Raw genomic sequence first — 21,143 nt, 5'->3', positions numbered from 1 at the left:
TACACACACACACACACACACACATATGTACATATATATATATAAACACGCTTTACTGGTTTTGCTGCTCTAGAAAACCCAGACTAAGACAATATACTTAGTCATTTTTCTTTTAGAGTTGAAAACATTAAAGGCAAAATCAATAGTGGCTTGTTGGACATGACAGTCTGCCCTTCATATTTGTGTATGTATATGTGTGTGTTTTTTTTTAACTTCATGTGTAAAAGGCAGTAAAATGTCATACTTAGGTCCTTCTATATACCAATAAGGAATACTTAGGTGTTACCTTGTGACCTACCTAGTAATAGTGCAATTACAATTTAATTTTACATTTTTATTACCTTTCTATTTAACATTACTTTAAATTAACAAAAACATAATCTTTAACTTACATATATTTTACATGCACTGGTATTTATACTAAGGAGCCCTGCTGGCGTAGTGGTTAAGGGAATGGCTGTTAAAGGTTGGCAGTTCAAACCCACCAGCTGCTCCATGGGAAACGATGTGGCTTTGTTTTGTTGTATAACTTCACTATGAGTTGGAATTGACTTGATGGAACAGGTTTGGTTTTGGTTTTGGTGGTATTTATACTATCTGTCAAAAAGTGGGCAGAGGGCGGAGTTATGTATACCTAGTACCTTCTGTAAGTCACATGACTAATACATATACTATTTCTGAATACTGTTAGCAGTGTCATAACAGGAAAAGATTATAACAGACAAAATAACATCATGCTGAAAGCTAAAAGTATTTAGTTCAGTAATAGTTATGATGACTTACAGTTCTTAATACCTGTTTGATGGTACCTATGTAAATAGCTTCTTAAGAAACAGAACCCACACCTAAAGTGAAATCATTTGAAAATGTTCACAATTAATTGAGTGTCAAATGTAAAAATGTGATGTTGAGTATGAAAACACAAAATGCCTGTGCTAAAAAAAATTTTTTTTTAAAAATAAAGGAAGTTTATTTATAAGGAAATGCAAAGCAAGTATACATATATACATTACCTACACTGCTCTGTAGGTATATTAAGATTTTGGAGAAATAAAATAATATATACTATATACATGTATATGCACATTCATAAGAAAGTCATTATTTTAATATTTACATACAAAATAATCAAATTATTTGAATATATTTGATAATTGAATATCAAATTATTTTGAATATTATTTAAAAATATATTTCAAAAATATTTTTGACTCCATTAACTCTTGTGTTTATATCCACACAAGTGGATTCACCATCAACATTACATGTCTATGACAGACCAAAATTATTGACTTCTCTACTGTGATTCAAACATTAGTTAACTGCTTCCCTCATGAGCTGTGTGTACTGACCTGTCCCCCTTGAAGAAATAGGTTTTGCCAACGTCCTCCCACCAAATGGCAGAATTAATACCATGCTATGACAGACCAAAATTATTGACTTCTCTACCGTGATTCAAACATTAGTTAATTGCTTCCCTCATGAGCTGTGTGTACTGACCTGTCCCCCTTGAAGAAATAGGTTTTGCCAACGTCCTCCCACCAAATGGCGGAATCAATACCATGAGGGGGAATTCCACTTCCAAGAGTAATCAAGTCATGAGGGTAACCAGGTTGAAGAGTAGTGTCCTTGAACACCCAATATTTGTTACCTGTGTGAAATAAATGCAAATGCATAATGCATTAATTTAATGCGAGAAATTACTGGGATATATCTATTAACACAATGCATTTAAAAATAATTTTACATTAAATCCATTAAATAACTCAGTACCGGTCACATCTGGAATAGGGACATTATTTTTGAAACATCAATGTAATTTTGAAAATTGCATTTAATAATGTAATTTGATTTTATGAATTAATTTAAGAAATAAAATAGATGTACAATTTACAAATGAAAAAAATCTCGATCAAGGATTCTTCTGGGAATTAGAGGCCTATTTCTGTTCAAGGTTAAATCATTCAAGTGTTTTGCACACTGTGTGTCCTTACTGCTTTACCGATTATAACGTCTTTAACACTTCCTCTATGCTGGTTCTGTCCTTTTATTATACAAACATATTCACAGATCTCTTTAGTCTTATAAACTCATCCTCCTTTGACCCTGTGCTCTCTTCTAGCTGTAACAGAATCCCTGTTTTTTAGAGTGGGAACTGAAGGGAGAAGAAATTTGGAGAATTTTAACCCTGATGTTTGGAATTGCTGGTGCATGGCACTATTAAAAAGCAGACAGACTTCAATTGGTTTTACTACTGTTTTGAATCTCTCCTGGCCTGTACTGGCAGATGGCACCCACCTCTCGCCTCTTTGCTGTGCCTCCTTTCTTGTCTCCCAGCCTCCAGTCTGTCTCACTTTTATTTATTTTTCACAACGTTGTGAAACATATCTGCCTGAAATACATATCTGATTATGCCTCTCTTTTGTTTAATTTTTCTAATGGCTTCTCATTAGATTCAGGATAAAATACAAATTAATGTACATGTTATTTCAAGGTTCTTCTCAATGTGGATCTCTTGAAATAGCACTACATTCTATTTATCTCCTTTTCTGGGAAACTGGTAGGAATCTTTCAAAACTTAGCTTGACATCATTTCTCTGGAAAGCATTTCCTACCTGAGTAAGGTAGACCTCTTGAATTGCTGGAGCATTCAATCTTTACCTTTATCATATTACTTAGTCCACTGTATCTTCATGAATCACATGACTGTCACCCACTCCAGGCTGTGAGCAACTTGAGGACCGACTTCATATCTGACTCATTGTTTTCCTGCAGCAGCTGATATGATGCTTGAGAAGTAGCAGGTGCTTAATAAATGGTCATTGATTGTAAAAAAAATGTTTAACATGACACGAATAATCAAATATGGGGCCCTTGAGGGGTGCAAACGGTTAACGCACTAGGCTGCTAACCGAAAGGTTGGAAGTTTGAGTCCACCCAGAGGCGCATCGGTAGAAAGTTCTGGTGAACTACTTCCAAAAAAAATCAGCCATTGAAAACCCTATGGAGCACAGTTCTACTCTCACACACACGGGGTTGCCATAAGTTGGAGTCAACTCAATAGCAACTGGTTAACTGATTAAATATAGCATCAAAAATCTAACAACCACAGACAATAAAGGCTACATAATATTGTGGGGCATTAGTCTTGAATCTTACTAGCAGGGCAATAAAAATGAATTTTACAACCACTATCGAGTCTGAGAAATGTAAAGGTATGTCCCAGTATTGGGCTGGAAAGCCACTGAATTTAAATGATTCTATTTAACTGTGTGTTGGGAAAGATTATTATAAAAATACAAACCTATCCTGGACCATTGTTTAATTTGAATGGTTTACGAAGAAACAATTTTGCCCCAAAGACCCAGGATCACTTCCTTGCCAGAGTCAGTGAGATGGAAAATCCAGAGAGCTATTTCTCAGCTTGCTCTCTATTTTAGTTATATCTCCGTGGTATTTAAAATAGGAAGCCCTAAAACAATAGAAGAAAAAGAAAGGTCTATTCTGTTCGCCTATGTTTGGTGACTTATTGCACGCTTTCCTTTCATCTCATTTTTAATTAGGAAAGGATGTATAGTTTCAACTTCTCCCAGGCTGGCTATTTACAGTAAATCTTTTATCAGCTCAACTCAGCTGGTTGTCCCTTCTTTCAAGCAGAAGCATTCTAGCATGCTTTAGAACACTTCCGTTGGCTCTTCCTTGTGGTTCCTAATGCTCTTTCCAGGCCTGGTTGTGCTCGCACTAGGTTCATCAAGCCCCAGGATGCCCTGGGCGGATGCAGCACTAGAAAATGTTACAGAAGCTTAGTTTACAGGGTATCTCAGGAAAGACGACGTGAGAAAAAAGAAAAGGAGTTATAGTTCTTCTAGGAAATTCTTGTTACTCTATAAAAACTATTTTTTTTAATGTATTTTAGGAATACTTTCCAATACTGTTGGTTAATATTTTCCATCAGTGAAAGAGATAATCAACCTTTCATTTTTAATGATCAAGGACTTTTTACAGAAGATCTCAACTAAGTATTTTTTTCCTGTTAAGACCACCACCAAGGGATTTAAAAACGCACTTATGTTCCTTTTTAAAAACAAAGCAGGACAGAAAACCCATCAGTAAACATCCGCTGTAAAGTTGCATGGGAGAGATACCAGTTGTTATACACAAAAAGATTAAGAGAAACGACATCTTGCCTGCTGAGTATTTGTGGCATAGAAATCAATGCAATGATTTGACAATGATTATGAGTTACACATTTAATTTTCCAAGAGTTTTTAAAGAAAATATCATTTATTTTGTATCTTGTTGAGATAAGATTTTCACATGACAAAGTTGAAATGACTTCAATTCTATTTTTCAGTTTTTGAGTAAGTGTGAGATATTCACATTCAAGTCATTTTCTTTAATATACGAGAGGCGGGTTTTAACTACCTTAGCGGTCTGAGTCTCAAGGAAAATACTGCCTCTTCGGCAGAATGAAGGCATTTACTGGATTTCACAAGGAGGTTGACATATTCTGAAGCATGTGTAAAAAACTGGTCCTCAGTGACACTGTACTTGGCAGAACACAGAGGAAAATATCAATAAATCAGAGTAAAGACAGAGGAGACTTTATAAATAAAAATAACCTCAAAGACTGTTGAGAGTTGTAGATGTCTTTAGAGATCATCTACTCCAGTGATTTTTCAATGGGATTCATTCATCCATCCATTCAACATCTGTTTATGGAGAGTCTATTAGAGCCAGTTACTGAACTAGGCACTATAAATACATGAAGGAAAAAAACACACAAGGTTCTTGCCCTTGTGGAGCTGATGGACTAGTAGAAGAGATAGAAATTTAGTTTTTAAATTAAATGCTATTCCTACAATGAAAAATGTAGTGCTTAAATGACTATTAAAAAAAAAAAAAAAATCCAAAAAGCAGCGCCATTTCCAGAAGCTAAGATTCATACATGCTTTCTTACCGTTGAACTGAGCCACTGTTACTGATGGGAGTGATTGTATTGTTTAGATGCCCCAGTTCAGAAAACTGGTTAAGATTCCAGCCTAACACCTTCATTTATTTTACAATTCATAGAAATAACATGCCTAAAACCACACAACCAATTGCTCCTATATTTGTGCTACAGTTTAGGTGTTTTAAATCATTGCTTATCTCACTATTCCAAGTTGATCCTGAAAGAGAAACCATTCACACCCTGGCTTTCAGAATTAATGATGATTTCCTGCTTCCTTCCCACTTTATCAACTAATCATTCCACATTTATTAATTAATGGAAGTGTTTATTAATTAAGCTACTATATACTGCTTATTCCTTGCTGACAATTTCCTCAGTAATCAGATACCCTTCGTGCCTTATTACTAAAAAGAAAAAATTTAACTGTATTTTTCTCTTTTGAGTTCACAAAACTCTTATATATTGATGCTTTGTATCATCTATTAGAACAGTGTTTCAGTAAACTGGAGCTGCTAACTCATGGCTTCCCATTTTTGTAAATAAAATTTTCTGGGAACACAGCCACACCCACTCATTTACATATTATCTATGGTGACTTTCATTCTACCACAGCAGCCTTTAGTTGTTGTCATAGAGATCACATGGCCTGCAAAGCAGAAAGTATTTACTATGTGGTCTTTTAAAGAAAATGTGTGCCAGGCCCCTGGAGTAGAACACAAATTCCTTAGTGGTGGATTTTCTTCATATAATGTAAGTCTGCATTTAGATGTTACTCAGTAAATATTGCTTGTTGGTTGATTACCATTTAACAATTATATACTCCTTGAGAAAATTCAAAGATTTAGAAAAAAATAATTATTTTCTGTGTTACATTCAGAGGCTTAGTGGCACATTCACCAGAACTGAAGTCAGATAGAACTAGGAATGATAGCTTTCACAATTATGAGCTGTGAGATCTTAGGCAAGTTATTAAATCTCTCTGAGCCTTCCTTTCCTAACTTGTGCATGAGATACTAACATCTCTCATGCAGAGTTCTGAAGATTATGAGAGATCAAATGATAAATACCCACACCATATCTGGCTCCTGGCGCCCAATAAATGGGACTTATTATTACTATGTCATAATGATCACATTAGCTTACTACCTTCTTTAATAAATAAATACTACCAAAAACACATAATCAAAGTACACTAATCTAGATTGTGACAATTATTCAATTATTTGGAATAAGTTTTAATTTCTATATTTTTGATAGATTACTAAAGAAATTTGAATAAATGCCAATGTCTGAAAGCCATATAACTTTTTTTGTTGCCAGTATTTATTTTCCTAGGTTCCACAATATTATCTACTAACCAGAGACTTTTTTGTATGATTATGTAAATGGGGCAGCCATGCAGGTGCCGTGTTCACATTTTCCTTCAACAACCTTCCAGTTGAATTGAAGTGCCTTCGGATCTTCTGCATCATTTGAGCCAAGATCATGCTCTTCCAGGCAGCCTCCAGTCAAAGAGTGAGCACAGCAGGGTACTAGGTAATTTCTGCCCAATGTGAGATTCTAACAGGTCTTCTTTGCTCCAGAGCTCCCAAGTGGGTTCACCAAGACTCTTGTCCCATCTGCAGCACTGTCTGAGGCTCTCCCAGCCAGTCCTGCTTTGTCCTCCTTTATCTTTTACAGGTTTACCTCCCTCACTCACAAACCTCCAGCCCTCCCAACTCTGCCTCAATGTCTGCTTCCCTGGGAAATCAAACTGACACAGTAAATAAAGGATATGGTAAAAGCTTTTGAAAATAAGGAAGAAGTTTAGATACACAAGTAACACTGAAAATACTGTAATTTCAAATATACATGCAATATATGCAAGCAATACAAGTACACATGAAATTAGCATAAGAAAAAATATCATGGGATTTCTGAATCCTCATAAATAATCACAGGCAAATTATTACTGAATATTTTAAAATACTAAATGCTTAAGCCTGGATGATCAATTCATTTCAATACACAATAAAAACACTGATATTAAGTTTCTTTGAAGCTTTACAATTAATGAAAATAACACAATTCATGTGTTATAAATCTAATTTTGTGAGTATCAAAGCTACTGAATGTAAATTCCTTAATCTAGTGTAACACGTTAGACATGTTTTTCCATTACCACTTAAAGATAAATAAGTAATCACTGCACACATTTATTTATAGTAAAAGATCTTTTTTAGGTTATCTGGTATACTATGTAAACAACAATCTATTTCTACCTCAAATGAACTTCATTAGCACTCCCTAAACACTTCAAGAGCAATAGCATTTCTTAATCGAACAGTTTTTTTCTTTGCCATTTTCCAGTGCCATGCATTTTAGACAACTCTTCTCTCTTGATACACATCTTTTGTAGGCTTTTTTTATTCGCAAACATTATTATTCTCCTCTTTTCTTGCATTACATATTTTACTTCTCATCTTATATGTAATTCTGGCCTCTTGAAATGAAACTGTCAAATAGGGTGATAAGTACGGTTTTAAGTTATAAAGTGATAGCAACAATCGGAATTTTGAGACAACTTTTCAAGTACTTGATTATGACTTTTACTCATTTTGACAACACTGGTGGCTTCATTTTCAAACTTTATAATTCTTGAAGATTATACCAGCTCTATTTTTAATATAAAATTTTGATATTATTATCTAATATCACTCAGCCTGAACACGGCTAATAATTGAGAATGTAAACATCTGGCTTGATTATGCTTCCAAAATGTTACTCTCTTATGTTGTGTTTATCTGAGTGATAGTGGGATGGCTGCCTAGCACAAAGCCTGTAGCACATTCAGATGCTGGAGAAAAGCTTATTATTTCCCTGACGTGTGATATACTTTCTGTTTCTGGGGCCTTCTAACTAAAGAAACCACCTTTCTGAACATAAAAGACAACCACTCAGTGTTAGCTGCCAAATGTCAAGTAGAGGAATGAGGGGGTCTGTTCACAGCTGTGAATGATGCCAGATATACCATATGACAGTCACATATACCACACCATGAGGCAGGCTGGCATTGAAAAAGGCCTGTGCTTTGTATATCTAGCCTTACAATTAAATACAAGTAGCTATACTAAGTAGTATCTTGACACATGAAGGGTGACATTATGTACCAGCTTCCTTAATTAAAAAAAAAAATCTCATATGTGAAGTTGAAAGAAAAAAAATTGTTTAAAATATGTATCTACTTACTTGCACTTCATTTCACACACACAAAAAATTGAGGGCTCTTATAGGAAACGTGATAAAATATTAGTAAAAAATAAGACTATGGAAATTAGAATAGAGAGCAAAAATAGAACATACAAAGAAATATGAAATATCAAAGATGGGATTAATCAAAATGTGAGTAGAGAAACATTTTTCATAGTCATTTCCAATGTAAGCACTTATTAGAAAATATAATCATTGTAAATAGTAACATCTAAAAATAGAGATTTTATAATGTTTTTAATATGATATCTTTAGCAATCGGGTTAATTCTATACTAAAACCTTAGTTAATTTCTCACTCTATCATACTAATAATACTAGAACTTTAACCAAGTAGAGGAGAGGTTGCTGTGGAGTGAGACCTTTCTGCTATGACAGGACACTCCAATGTATTATCAGTGGGCTCAACTACGGAGCTAAAACCAGGATAGTATTTAACTTGGATGCTCATAATTAACGTGCTCTAGAATAATGGAGGGAAGCAGTCTTGGTGGCACAACAGTTAAGCGCTCGGCTGCTAATCGAAAGTTTGGCAGTTCAAACTCATCCAGTAGCTTTGCAGGAGAAAGACCTGGCAAACTGCTACCATAAAAATTACAGCCTGCATGCAACCAATGGCATGGAACATTTTCTGCACAAACTATGGAATTGGAAACTAATTTGCTCAGTAAACTTTCACCTAAAGTACAATAAAAAATTAAAAAAGTAAAAAATTTTGCAGCTTAGGAAATCCTATGGAGCAGTTCTATTCCGGCACATGGGGTCATTATGAGTCGCAATCAACTCAATGGCACTTATTAACAACAATGGAATCATGAAGGAGTAAAATTCTACTACCCATGGTCATCAGTATATTTAAATTTATGAAATATGTACGTAAGCTTTTCCAGCATGAACTGAAGTGTTCATGAAAGCTTTTTTTATTTAATAGCTTTATTGAGGTATACTTGCACATATTCAAAGTATACAATTCATTAGGTTTTAATGTATGTATATACCTCTGAAAGCATAATCAAGATAGTGAACAGCTTCATTGCCCTGAAAACTTCTCCCATGCCCCTTTGAATTCTGTACCCTCCCCAAACCCTTGCTGTCATCAGGCCACCACTGAACTGCTTTCTGACATTATAGATTACTTTGCATGTTCTAGAGTTTTATATGAATGCAGCAATATAGTTTGTACTTTTTTTTTAATTCTTTCACTGAAAGAATTGTTCAGTGGATTCTTTGACTCAGCATAATTATTTAGACTGTCTTCTATGTTGTAGTATGAGTGAACAGTTTGTTCATTTTCATTGCTGAATAGTATTCTATTACATGCACATGGAGTCCCTGGATGGCACAAATGGTTTACACTCATGTTGTAATGAACTTAACAGCAACCACCACCACCAACAGTAACCATAAGTTTGGTGGCTTTAACCCACCCAGCGGCACCACAGAAGAAGGGTCTAGTGATCTGTTTCCATAAAGATTACACCCAAGAAAACCCTATGGAGCAGTTTTACTCTGTCACACATGGGGTCACCATAAGTCAGAATCAACTCAATCGCAAGGAACTTCTATATGAACATAACACTGTTTGTTTATCCATTCACCAGTTGATGGATGTAATTTTTTTCCACTTTTTGGTTATTACAAATAAAGTTGCTATGAAGATTTATGTGGAAATCTGTGTATGGACATATATTTTTATTTTTATTGGGAAAATAACTAGGAGTGAATTAGCTGGATCATATGGTGGCTGTATGCTTAACATTTGTTACAGGAACTGCCAAACTGTTTTCCAGGGAGATTGTACAAATTTACATTCCCTCTGCACAGTGTATGAGAGTTCTAGTTCCTTCATAACCTTGCCAACACTTGGTACAGTCAATCTTTTTAATTTTAGCTATTCTAACAGGTGTGTAGTGGTCTAATACTGTGGTTTTAATTTACATTTCCCTAAAGTCTAGTGACATTAACCATCTTTTCATGTACTTACTTGTCATCTATATTATCTTCCTTGGTGAAGTTTCTGTTCAAACCTTTTGTCATTTTTTATTTGGTAGTTTGTTTTCTTTTTATTGAGTTTTGAGAGTTCCTTATATATTCTGGATACAAATCCTTCATCATATATAGTTTGAAATTTCCCCCCCTAGTCCATGACTTGTCTTTTTATTCTTTTAAAACTCTCTTTTGAAGAGAACTTTTTAATTTTAATGAAGTCTCATGCATCTATTTTTCTTTTATGGATTGTGATTTTGGCATTGTATCTAATATTTTTCTTTTTGGCCTAAACCAAAGTCATAAAGATATTCTATTTTTTTTACAAGTTTTATAATTTTAGTTCTGAAATTTAGGTTAGGACCATTTTGAGTTAATTTCTGCAGATGTTGCCAAATATGGATTGGAGTTTTTTGTTTGTTTTTGCATGTGGCTATCTAGTTGTTCCAGCACACTTGTTGAAAAGACCATCCTTTCTCCACTGAATTTCCTTTGCACCTCTGTCAAAAATTAGTTGTGCATATCTATTTTGAGTTTATTTCTGGACTTTCTATTCTGTTCATTGATCTATTTCTCTATCTTTATGCCAGTGACATTCTGTTTTCATTACTGTAGCTTTCTAATAAGACTTGAAATCAAGTAATGTTTTCAAAGAGATTTTGTCTATAGTAGGTCCTTACATTTGCCTTTGAAATTTAGAATCAGCTTGTCAAAAGTACTGCAAAAATGCCTGTTGGGATTTTGATTGAGACTGCATTGACTGTACAGATCAATTTAAGGAAAGATAACATCTTAACAATATTGAGTTCACTAACCCATGAATAAGGCATATTTGTCCATTAATTTAAGTTTTCTTTACTGCCTTTAACCAGTGATTTGTAATTTTCAGAGTACAGTTATATACCTATTTTACAGATTGATACCTAAGTACTTGATATTTTTTGGATGCTATTGTAATTGGTATATTTTTTAAATCAATTCTTGTTTATTGCCAGTATATGATGGGAGACAAGTCTCTACAGATCTCCTGATTTTCAGCATGTCTTGTGGACAGAGGCACTATCTTTATTCTGGACTATCTTTCCAAGGACATTTGTATAGCAAATAATCTTGGATTACAGAGATAGTGTCTCCCTGCTCAGCAAAGGGAAGGTTTGTTTACTGTTCGGTATAATAAAGAAAATATCTACCTTTGGGGGGAAAAAGTCACACATGCTTATTGCCCATTATAAAAGACTTAGGATATCTAAGCTTGAGGTTCTTCTCCTGTAATGTAACTCATTGTATGCACAGGTGCCACCTGCTCTCTGCGTCAGTCTTTGGGAATTGGGGCTCAGATAACCAGCACAACTGCCTATAGAATCACTACTGCTTTTGTCTCCTTTGTCTGTCTCAAGTGTCTCATGTCTTCTGCCAACATCAATGAAAATCAGGCAGGCTAATTTATGAGCTTAGAAATAGGGTAAAATCTTACACTCTTCACAGTTCCTGAAAATGTACAGAAATACAATTAGCTTTTGTATATTGATCTTGTATCCTGCAACCTTGCTAAACTGACTTATAAATTCTAGAGCTTTTTTGTAGATGGTATCTGATTTTCTACCTAGACAATCATGTTCTCTGTGAAGAAATACAGTATTATTTCTCCCTTCCAATCTGGATGCATTTTATTTCTATTTCTGACCTTAATTTCACTCTAGATAGAACCACTAGTAAAATGTTTAATAGAATTGGTGAGTGTGGACATCCTTATCTTGTTCCTTAGGGGCAAAGCATTCACTTTTCACCATTAAATATGTAGGTTTTTCTAGATGCCTTTTATTAGGTTGTGAAGATCCCTTTTTATTCCTAGTTTGTGGACAGTTTTTATCAGGAATGATTAAATCCATCAGTAGCAGTGGTTCAATCTGGCTGGGATAAGCTGAGATCAACTTGTTTAGGGGTGTAAATACTGATATTGGTGGTTGAACTTCACTCTGCATTCATTTAATAAATCTTTGTTGAGGGTTTACTGTGTTCCCAGTATTACAGCAGAGATCAGCAAACTACTACCCATGACCTATTTTTGTATAGCCCATGATCTAAGAGCAGTTTTTACATTTTTCAAAGGGTTAAAAAAAAAAGGATATGTAACAGAGATCATATGGTTTGCAAAGCCTAAGATATTTACTATTTATTTGGTCCTTTATAGAAAATGTTTGCCAACTGCTGGTTTAAGTGATAAGGAATATAATAACAGAGACAGAAAAAAAAAAAAAAAAGGACAAATTTCTTGCCGATATTCTAGTGGGAAGGATACACATAAACAATAAATAAGTGAATTGTGTAATCTGTCAGATGGTTTGTAGAAAATTAAAGCAGAGAATGAGGTTTGGACAGGTAGAAAGGAGGTATAGATTGTCTCATGTTCCACAGAGCAAAAAGGGGGTGGGGAGGGGGTATGCAGCTTTGGGATAAGGAATGATGTAGGTATCCTATACTTTTTGAGGTGATAAACAAACACCCAAACCTGCTGCCATCCAGTTGATTCTGACTCATAGCGATCCTATAGGACAGAGTAGAACAGCCCCACAGGGTTTCCAAAGAGTGACTGGTGGATTCGAACTGCATACCTTTTCGTTAGCAGCTGAGCAGCTGAGCTCTTAACCACTGCACCAACAGGGTTGCTTTCAAGGAGATACAGGCCTTAAATAGATGGTGTGAAGGCAGAGACAGTAATTTTGATTGTGACTGTTGTGTTGGGGGTAGAGAAGGGAGGTGGGGGTCTCACCAGAAGCCCAGAGCTCTGAGGTTCTTAACTTCTCTCCTGACAGTGGTGAGCTGGAAATTAGGGAAAGGGGTGCTCTTACTGGGAGTACCCAGAGCACTGATTCCATCTGGATAAGCAGTGGCATTTGTATCAGTGTAGCTACATGTTCATAGCTGGATTTTGAGGTACTGTGGAGAGTAAACTGGAGGAAGGAAGCTCCAGAGCAGGGTCCTTTGAGTAACAAAACTTCTTAGACATTTCCTGATACTCGCTATGTGTCAAAAGAGGCCACTGACTAGCAAAACATTCTAGAAATTCTAGTAAATTCCAGAAAATACATATGTGACAAGAGACAGTTATTCCTGTTGTTAGGATCATAAGAACATAAGAAACATCATATTGAGTCAAATTAGTGTTCAACCATATTGACTTTATTCCTTTTTACTGAAATGAGTGTTGAGGGGTGCACAAGAAAATATAAACAAAATTAATCTTTCATAGGTTTTGCATTCTAATGCTGTGGGTAATTTCAAATTTTTACAAGTGCTGTGTGCAACTTGGAGGGCACTACTTTAAACAGACTGGCCCGGGAGGGCATCTAGGAGGTGCCTCTCATGCTGACTGCTGAAAGATGAGAAGGAGCTAGCCATTTCAGGAGCTAGGAGAGGCAAAGGGAATAAAAGTGAGAAGGCCCCGAGGCAGTAAAGAGCTGTCAGAATACTGATTTGTGACTGTGGCAATTTCTCCTCAGGCAGTTTTGTCAGAGAGCACTACTGATCCTATGATGAGACAGAGCCCCTGGGACAGCACTCAAACCCAGGGCTACCTCAGAGCTTGTCCTTCACCTCTTTCTCTGGCTCATGGAGCCAAAGAAGGGTGCCAGGGAAGGGAATTCCCTTCCACATTTGTGCCCCTAAGATCCACAACCTTTAGCTGGTGTGCTTGCTTCGTCCCCAGTGATACAGTGCAAGTCCACTTCATTTATATGCTCACTATAGATAGCTGGAAGGCAATAATATTAACAGTAGTCACAAAGGCAGCAGCAATAGTTGGCATTAACGGAGGGCTTACATGTGCCATACACTTTATATGTAGTAATTAATTCAGAAACAAAATAATCTCAAGATGGGGCTGTACTAACCCCATTTCCAGATGGTGAAACCGAGGCAAAGAGAACTGAGTAACTTGCCCAGTACATACAGCTAGTATTCAGAGTTAGCAATATGACTATCTCTAGTCATATTGTTCTTATAACCACTGTACTGTACTGCCTCTTATCTCAAGGTGCAGTCTATAAAGATAATATAAATTCCAGGTATACCATTTCATTTTATATAGGTAGGTTGGGCCTCAATTAAATAGTTACATGTGTTTTCCAGACCCCCTGGTTTTCATGACCCTCCTCATTTCTACCATTTCTTTTATTCTGGTCCCCAGAATAATTGCTTCTTTTGGTTAAGATATCCTTTTCCTTCCCTCAACCTCCATCCTTGTTTAAGTTTATTTTTAGTCCCACAGGCTCTTGAGTAATACTTTCAGTCGTATTCTTTCTGTACTCTAGTTCTCAGCTTTAGGTCAAATATGTTCTCCTCACAATTGCCTCAATTCTCCAACTCAATCTGTCTCTTTTCCTTGTATTTTATCCCACGGATTTAAGTTTTATTGTTTTAAATATTAGCAAGTGTTGAGGATAGGTGCCAAGCACTTGACTAAATTTTCTTTACCAGGTAATCTCACTTTTGAACATGAGGCACACAGATAAATAACAAGTTTAATAAATTTCATGATACTGATATTTAGGTGAATTTTTCTACTCATACGTTTACTTTGCTCCTTGTAGGAAATTGCTTAGCTTATTGAAAATTATTAAATATATACTGATTAAATAAAATAAAGTTTAAGGAATTATATATAAAAATAAGAAGTGAAACAGAATGCCTTCCAAAACTGACTTGTAAAGAAGACTACAATACAAAAAACCATAAACTAGAGAATTAAAATTTATCCTTGATTTCACTTAATTTTATATTGTGAATCAACAGATATGTTTTATGTCATAAAATCCACTAGCTACCTAACTTCACTCAATAGGTTTTAATTCTCAATTTCTATGTGTATTGCAGGAACTTGCTCAAAACGACCAAAATAACAACAAAGCAAGACATGGGAAACATTCTTACCTTTAAAGAAAACAAAATTCCCATCACTGTTTTCATAAACTGCATCAATACTAGGAGGCAGCCCCCTCCAGAAGTAAGTAATTTGCATGGGGTATCCATCCATCACCCTGTTGTTTCTCACTCGCCAAAACCACTGGTCCTGGAAAGGAAGCAAAAGCATCTCTCAGCAAACACGCAGGTCTCTGTGGCAGCCCCCTGTGCGATGGTGCAGCACTTTTAAAATCAAGCTAAGGTCAATATCATTTGCTTCCATTAAAACAGTCAAAGAAACAGCTAAACAACTTGACTACAAAGATCACAAATGTTTTTATAGTAAAGTACCAAGGATGGGGGGTTAACAGTGATGGAAGTATCACACTGATGAAGGGTAGAGTTGCACAGCCAATTACTGTAATTGCTGTAAATAAGTTGTATACCTGTTAAAAGTTGAGTTTGTAAAGGTTGTGTGATAGTTATGTAAACAACTATGACAAAAAAAAAAAAAAAAAAAAAGTAGCTGCTGAGGCTGTTTATGTATAACCGAAACATTCTGGGATTTAATTTCTTGGTTTGGAGGTTTAGGGTCATGGTGTCATGGGACGTCCCAGTTAATTGACCTAATAACATGTTGAGTGATTCTATTCTACCTCTTAGTTTATTGCCTAGTGCCTGGGATCCTAAAAGCTTGCAAGTGACCAACGAAGGATACGGAATGTGTGGCTAATTGTCTCCATGAACAACTGCCTCTTTTGCCATGAGACCAAAAGAACTGGATGGTGTCCAGCAATTTTTTTTTAATATCAGAAGAGAAATGAAAGTAGTTAAAGTTTTACTAATTGGTTAAAAAAAAAAAAGCTTAAAAAGCATCCTATACTTAAAATAGATCAATGACATCCTCATCTTTATATTCAGACAGCAGGAGGACACCTTACCTATAAAGCTATAAGTTAATACGATGCCCATTATAACGAATTTTAAAGGAAACAGAAGAAAAGAAAACTGAATTTCTCCTGTATGTTATTGGTTCATGGTGTACACTGCTTCCTACTCTTTGGACTTGCTATCTCTGTGAATATAATGGTCTGTCTGGGTCCCATGCTACATGGAAAAATAAGTCTTGCACAAGCCCGTAAATGCTTGTATCTCAAGTGTTTAAATGGGAATTCCTATTTGGCAATTTTTAAATGCTATTTTATTTCATAAGTTGGCTTTGCATATATGCTAGTAATAATTATTATTGGTGTATCTTATCCTCCCTCCACCCCCTTCTATAAGGAAAAAAAAAGTGTAATGTATAAAATAGTGATAAATATAAAGAAGGAAAATAAAGCAGGGAAGGTGCGTGAAGAGTGTTAGTGGATGAGTGCGTGTTGAGTGAGAGTCTTCAATTTTAAATAGGGTGGTCAAAGAAGGTTTCAGTTATAAGGAGCATTTGCACAGAGACTTAAATATCATTTTAAATAACCTTTGTCTATACATTGATCACAAGCTCCATTTCTGAAAGGGCAATTTTTAGTGACTGCAGTGTGCCTTTACATCTTCTCTGACAAAGGGCTTTCTAAATTATCTTTTGTATCATTGTTTTCAGCTAAAGTAAGAAGTTGAGGATATGTTGAATAGAGGCACAACCTGATTACCTACAATGTATATGACTCTGGCATGGCTTCTGTCAACAGAAATAGTCATGAATTCATCCATGATTCCATATTACCTTTCGAATTTTTGCAAAATGACTTGCTTATCTTAAGGCAGAACTTCTTTCCTCCATGTGAGGGTTATGTTCCTATCTTCAGACTGCAGCATCTGTATGTCCCAAAGAGCCACTGGCCCTGTCTCAGTATGTGGGGAGATTTCAGTGATGTGGAGTGATTCTCTGAGAAAAACTGGAATACAGTCTAGAATTTCCCACCTCATTTCTTTTCATTCTTCAACTTAGTGAGCATTCCATATTGTTATTCCATAAACAATCATGGTCAATTTTTTTCTTTATCAGGTCACAGTAGGTGTTCAGTCATTTTTATTTAGTAGTTTGGGATATACCACCCATAACTCATTGCTGTCGAGTCAATTCCGACTCATAGTGACCTATAGATTACAATAATTTAAGAATATTTTATCTGGAGATTGGAATGGTTTTAATACCCAGTTAAAAGCCCCTATTGCAGCTAGACAAAAATGCTTTAATTTTCCCCAACACAGGTCCTTGTTGAGGTCTAGAAAGGCAGCCTCTACCTCTTCTCAATCTGAAAGCATTTTTTTCTCTTCAGACATCCACATGGGCCAAACTCAATAAATGGTTCACACTGAGACCTAAAGAATAACTGGAAAAACATTAAAAAAAACTTTCATTTTTTTAAAATAATATTTTATTGTGTTTTTTGTGAAAGTTTAGACAGCAAATTAGGTTCCCATTTGACAATTTCTACACAAATTGTTCAGTGACATTAGTTTTCAGCTAAAATGTCACTTTCATAAAAGTTTCTTACTGTTGCCTGAGTAAAATTAGGTAACCTTGTTATACTCTTTCATGTTGCTGTTGTTAACGAAAAAACCAGACCTGCTGCCATAGATTCCGACTTATAGCGACCCTATAGGACAGAGTAGAACTGCCCCATATGGTTTCCAAGGAGTGCCTGGTAGAGTAGAACTGTCAACCTTTTTTTGGTTAGCAGATGTAGCTCTTAACGACTACGCCACCAGGATTTCTGTTGTTATTAGGTGCCTTCGAGTTGGTCCCGATTCAAAGAGACCCTGTGCACAACAGAACGAAATGCAGTCCGGTACTGCACATCCTCACAGTCATTGCTAGGTTTGAGCCCATTGTTGCAGTCACTGTGTCAATCCATCTTGTTAAGGGTCTTCTTTTTTGCTGACGTTCTGTTTTACCAAGCATATCCTTCTCCAGGACTGGTCCCTTCTGATAACATGTCCAAAGTCTGTGAGACGAAGTCTCACCATCCTTGTTTCTAAGGAGCATTCTGGCTGTACCTCTTCCAAGACAGATTTGTTCATTCTTCTGGCAGTCCATGGTATATTCAACATTCTTCACCAACACCATAATTCAAATGCATCAGTTCTTCTTTGGTCTTCCTTATTCATTGTCCAGCTTTCACATGCATATGAGGTGATTGAAAACACCATGGCTTGGGTCAGGCACAGATTAGTCCTCAAAGTGACATCTTTGCTTTTTAACACTTGAAGCAGGTCTTTTGTAGCAGATTTGCCCAATGCAATATGTTGTTTGGTTTCTTGACTGCTGCTTCCATGTCCATTGACTGGCTATAAGTAAAATGAAATCTTTGACCACTTCAATATTTTCTCCTTTTGTCATGATGTTGCTTATTGGTCCACTTGTGAGGCGTTTTGTTTTCTTTATGTTGAGGTGTACTCCATACTGAAGGCCGTAGTCTTTGGTGTTCGTCCATAAGTGCTTCAAGTCCTCTTCATTTTCAGCAAGAAAGGTTGTGTCATCTGCATATTGCAGGTTGTTAATGAGTCTCCAATCCTGATGCTGCGTTCTTCTTCATATAGTCCAGCTTCTCAGGTTATTTGCTCAGAATACAGATTGAATAAATATGGTGAAAGGATACAACCCTGACACCTTTTTGGATTTTAAACCACACAGTATTCCCTCGTTCTATTAGAAGGACTGTCTCTTGGACTATGTACAGTTAGTTTCCCCGTGAGCACAATTAAGTGCTCCTGAATTCCCATTCTTCACAATGTTACCCATAATTTGTTATGATTCACACAGTCGAATGCCTTTGCATAATCAATAAAACACAGGTACTAACATCTTTCTGCTGTTCTCTGCTTTCAGCCAAGACCCATCTGACATCAGCAATGATATCCCCTGTTCCACGTTCTCTTCTGAAACCAGTTTGAATTTCTGGCAGGGCCCTGTTGACGTACTACTCAACCATTTTTGAATGATCTTCAGCAAAATTTTACTTGTGTATGATATTAATGATATTGTTCAATAATTTCTGCATTCTGTTGGGTGATCTTTCTTTGGAATGGGGCAAATGTAAGTCTCTTCCAGTTGGCTGGCCTGTTAGCTGTCTTCCAAATTTCTTGGCATAGACCCGTCAGTGAGCACCTCCAGTGCTGCATCCGTTTGGCCAAACATCTCTTTCATAGAAATCTATAATTTCACTTCATAGCACTTAAACAATCTGATACTATCTTACTGTTTTTATAACTCAGTGCCTTCATCCTGCTCCACTGTGCTATATGCTTCATGTTGTTATTGAGTTGACTCCGATTTATGGTGCCCTTATATACAAAAGAACAAAACCTTGCCTGGTCCTGTACCATCTTCATTTATTATGTATTTATTTATTGTTACAGGTACTACTGATATTATAATTTTGAAACTATTACAAATAAAATGTAAATATGTTAATATTATTAAAAGGAAATATTTCACAGTTAAAGAAAGAAGACATTAATTAATATTAACTTTCAGTTAGAAATGTCAATATGATTCTTGATATAAACACCCACACCCAGAAACATACTTGCTAGTTGTGTCTGCTCAAAGGACACAGAAGTCACACTACCCCAGCTGCAGTATTCCACACCTAGAATGAAGATATTGGCTTATAAATATCATTTCGTCTATCCCCATTTAAATGAAACAGGGCGTCTTGAGAATGGTTGATTCTAGTCCGGGAACAGGCAAATTGCAAGGTGAATCTGAGACAATTTGTTCTGAATAAGAAAGGCATCACTCAAAGACTAATGAAAGTGTAAAAATATCACAGAAGCTAAAGACAAGGGTTCTAACAGTCAAACCTGAGATAAATTAAGAATCAAAAAGAACAATGACTAAAATTGCTTATAACACATTTAATAAAGAAATCTATGACTTGAAAGTGAAATAGAGAGACTTTCTCGTCACCAGTGGAGCAGGCCATTGCAACAACTCTTTCCATTGAAAATTGGTAATTAAAGGGAAAAAACTAACTAAGGGAAAGAATTATGTTGCCTTTTCAGTAGAAAACTGTTGACGAGAGAAAACTTTTAAGAAGAATGCCTACTAAACATAAAAGGGAAAGCAAAAATAGAAAAAACAGCATTGTGTAACTCTCAACGAATTAACTGGTTCAAGCAAGGACAATCATTGGATGCTAAAATCATTTCACCTACTATTGAGAAATAAAATATTTGCAGAGTACCAAAAATGTAGCTCACAAATTACCTGCTATTTAAAAAATAATAATTATTTTTTATATTGAAGTAACTGTAGATTCACATGCAGTTTTAAGAAATAATAAAGAGATATTCCTTATACTTTCCCCCTAGCATTCCCCATTGGTAACATCTTGTGTAGCTATAGTACAATATCAGAATCAGGAAGTTGATATTGATATAATCCATCTACCTTATTTAGATTTCACCAGTTTTACATGCACTCGTGTCTGTGTGTGTGCATGTGCAGGTGTGTGTATACTTACGCTAATTTTAATATTAGAAAAGTGTACTTTTACAATGCAGAGATATGGCAGTTGCCACCTTCGCCAAATGATCAAACTTTGCATTAGTGATAGTGGGCGACCTGAAATTACATGCTGTCATGGTTTGAATTACTTCCCCCCAAAAATGTGTGTATCAATTTGGCAGGGACGTGATTCCCAGAATTGTGTGGTTGGCCTCCATTTTTTTGGTGATAGTGATTTTATGTTAAAGAGGATTAGGGTGGGATTGTAACACCACCGTTAGCCAGGTCACATCCCTGATCCAATGTAAAGGAAGTTTTCCTAGAGTGTGGTCTGCACCACCTTTTACCTTACAAGAGATAAAAGGAAAAGGAAGCAAGCACAGAATGGGGGACCTCATACCACCAAGAAAGAAGCACCGGGAGCAGAGCCTGTCCTTTGGACCTGAGGTTCCTCTACAGAGAAGCTCCTAGTCCGGGGAAAGACTGATGATGATGAGGACCTTCCTTCAGAGCCAACAGAGAGAGAAAGCCTTCCCCTGGAGCTAACGCCCTGAATTTGCACTTGTAGCTTACTGGATTGTGAGAGAATGAACTTCTCTTTGTT

The 21,143-nt window shown here is 36.0% G+C and overlaps 1 protein-coding gene across 1 annotated transcript in view; it reads right to left on the bottom strand.

Annotated features, from left to right (window-relative positions):
* The window catches only part of MMP16 (matrix metallopeptidase 16), a 358,917-nt gene that overhangs the window by 32,892 nt on the left and 304,882 nt on the right, over window positions 1–21,143 (bottom strand). The window contains exons 7-8 of the mRNA XM_004370828.1: window positions 15,118–15,256; window positions 1,501–1,651 (exon numbers count right to left, since the gene is read on the bottom strand). Coding sequence (XP_004370885.1) covers window positions 1,501–1,651; window positions 15,118–15,256 — 290 coding nt within the window. The remainder of the gene's footprint in view (window positions 1–1,500; window positions 1,652–15,117; window positions 15,257–21,143) is intronic.

This window comes from Trichechus manatus, unplaced genomic scaffold, assembly GCF_000243295.1.
Source record: "Trichechus manatus latirostris isolate Lorelei unplaced genomic scaffold, TriManLat1.0 scaffold00009, whole genome shotgun sequence".
NCBI classification, from domain to species: Eukaryota; Metazoa; Chordata; class Mammalia; order Sirenia; family Trichechidae; genus Trichechus; species Trichechus manatus.
Note: the sequence above shows the minus strand (reverse complement) of the source record. Positions and strands in the feature narration are given on the sequence as shown.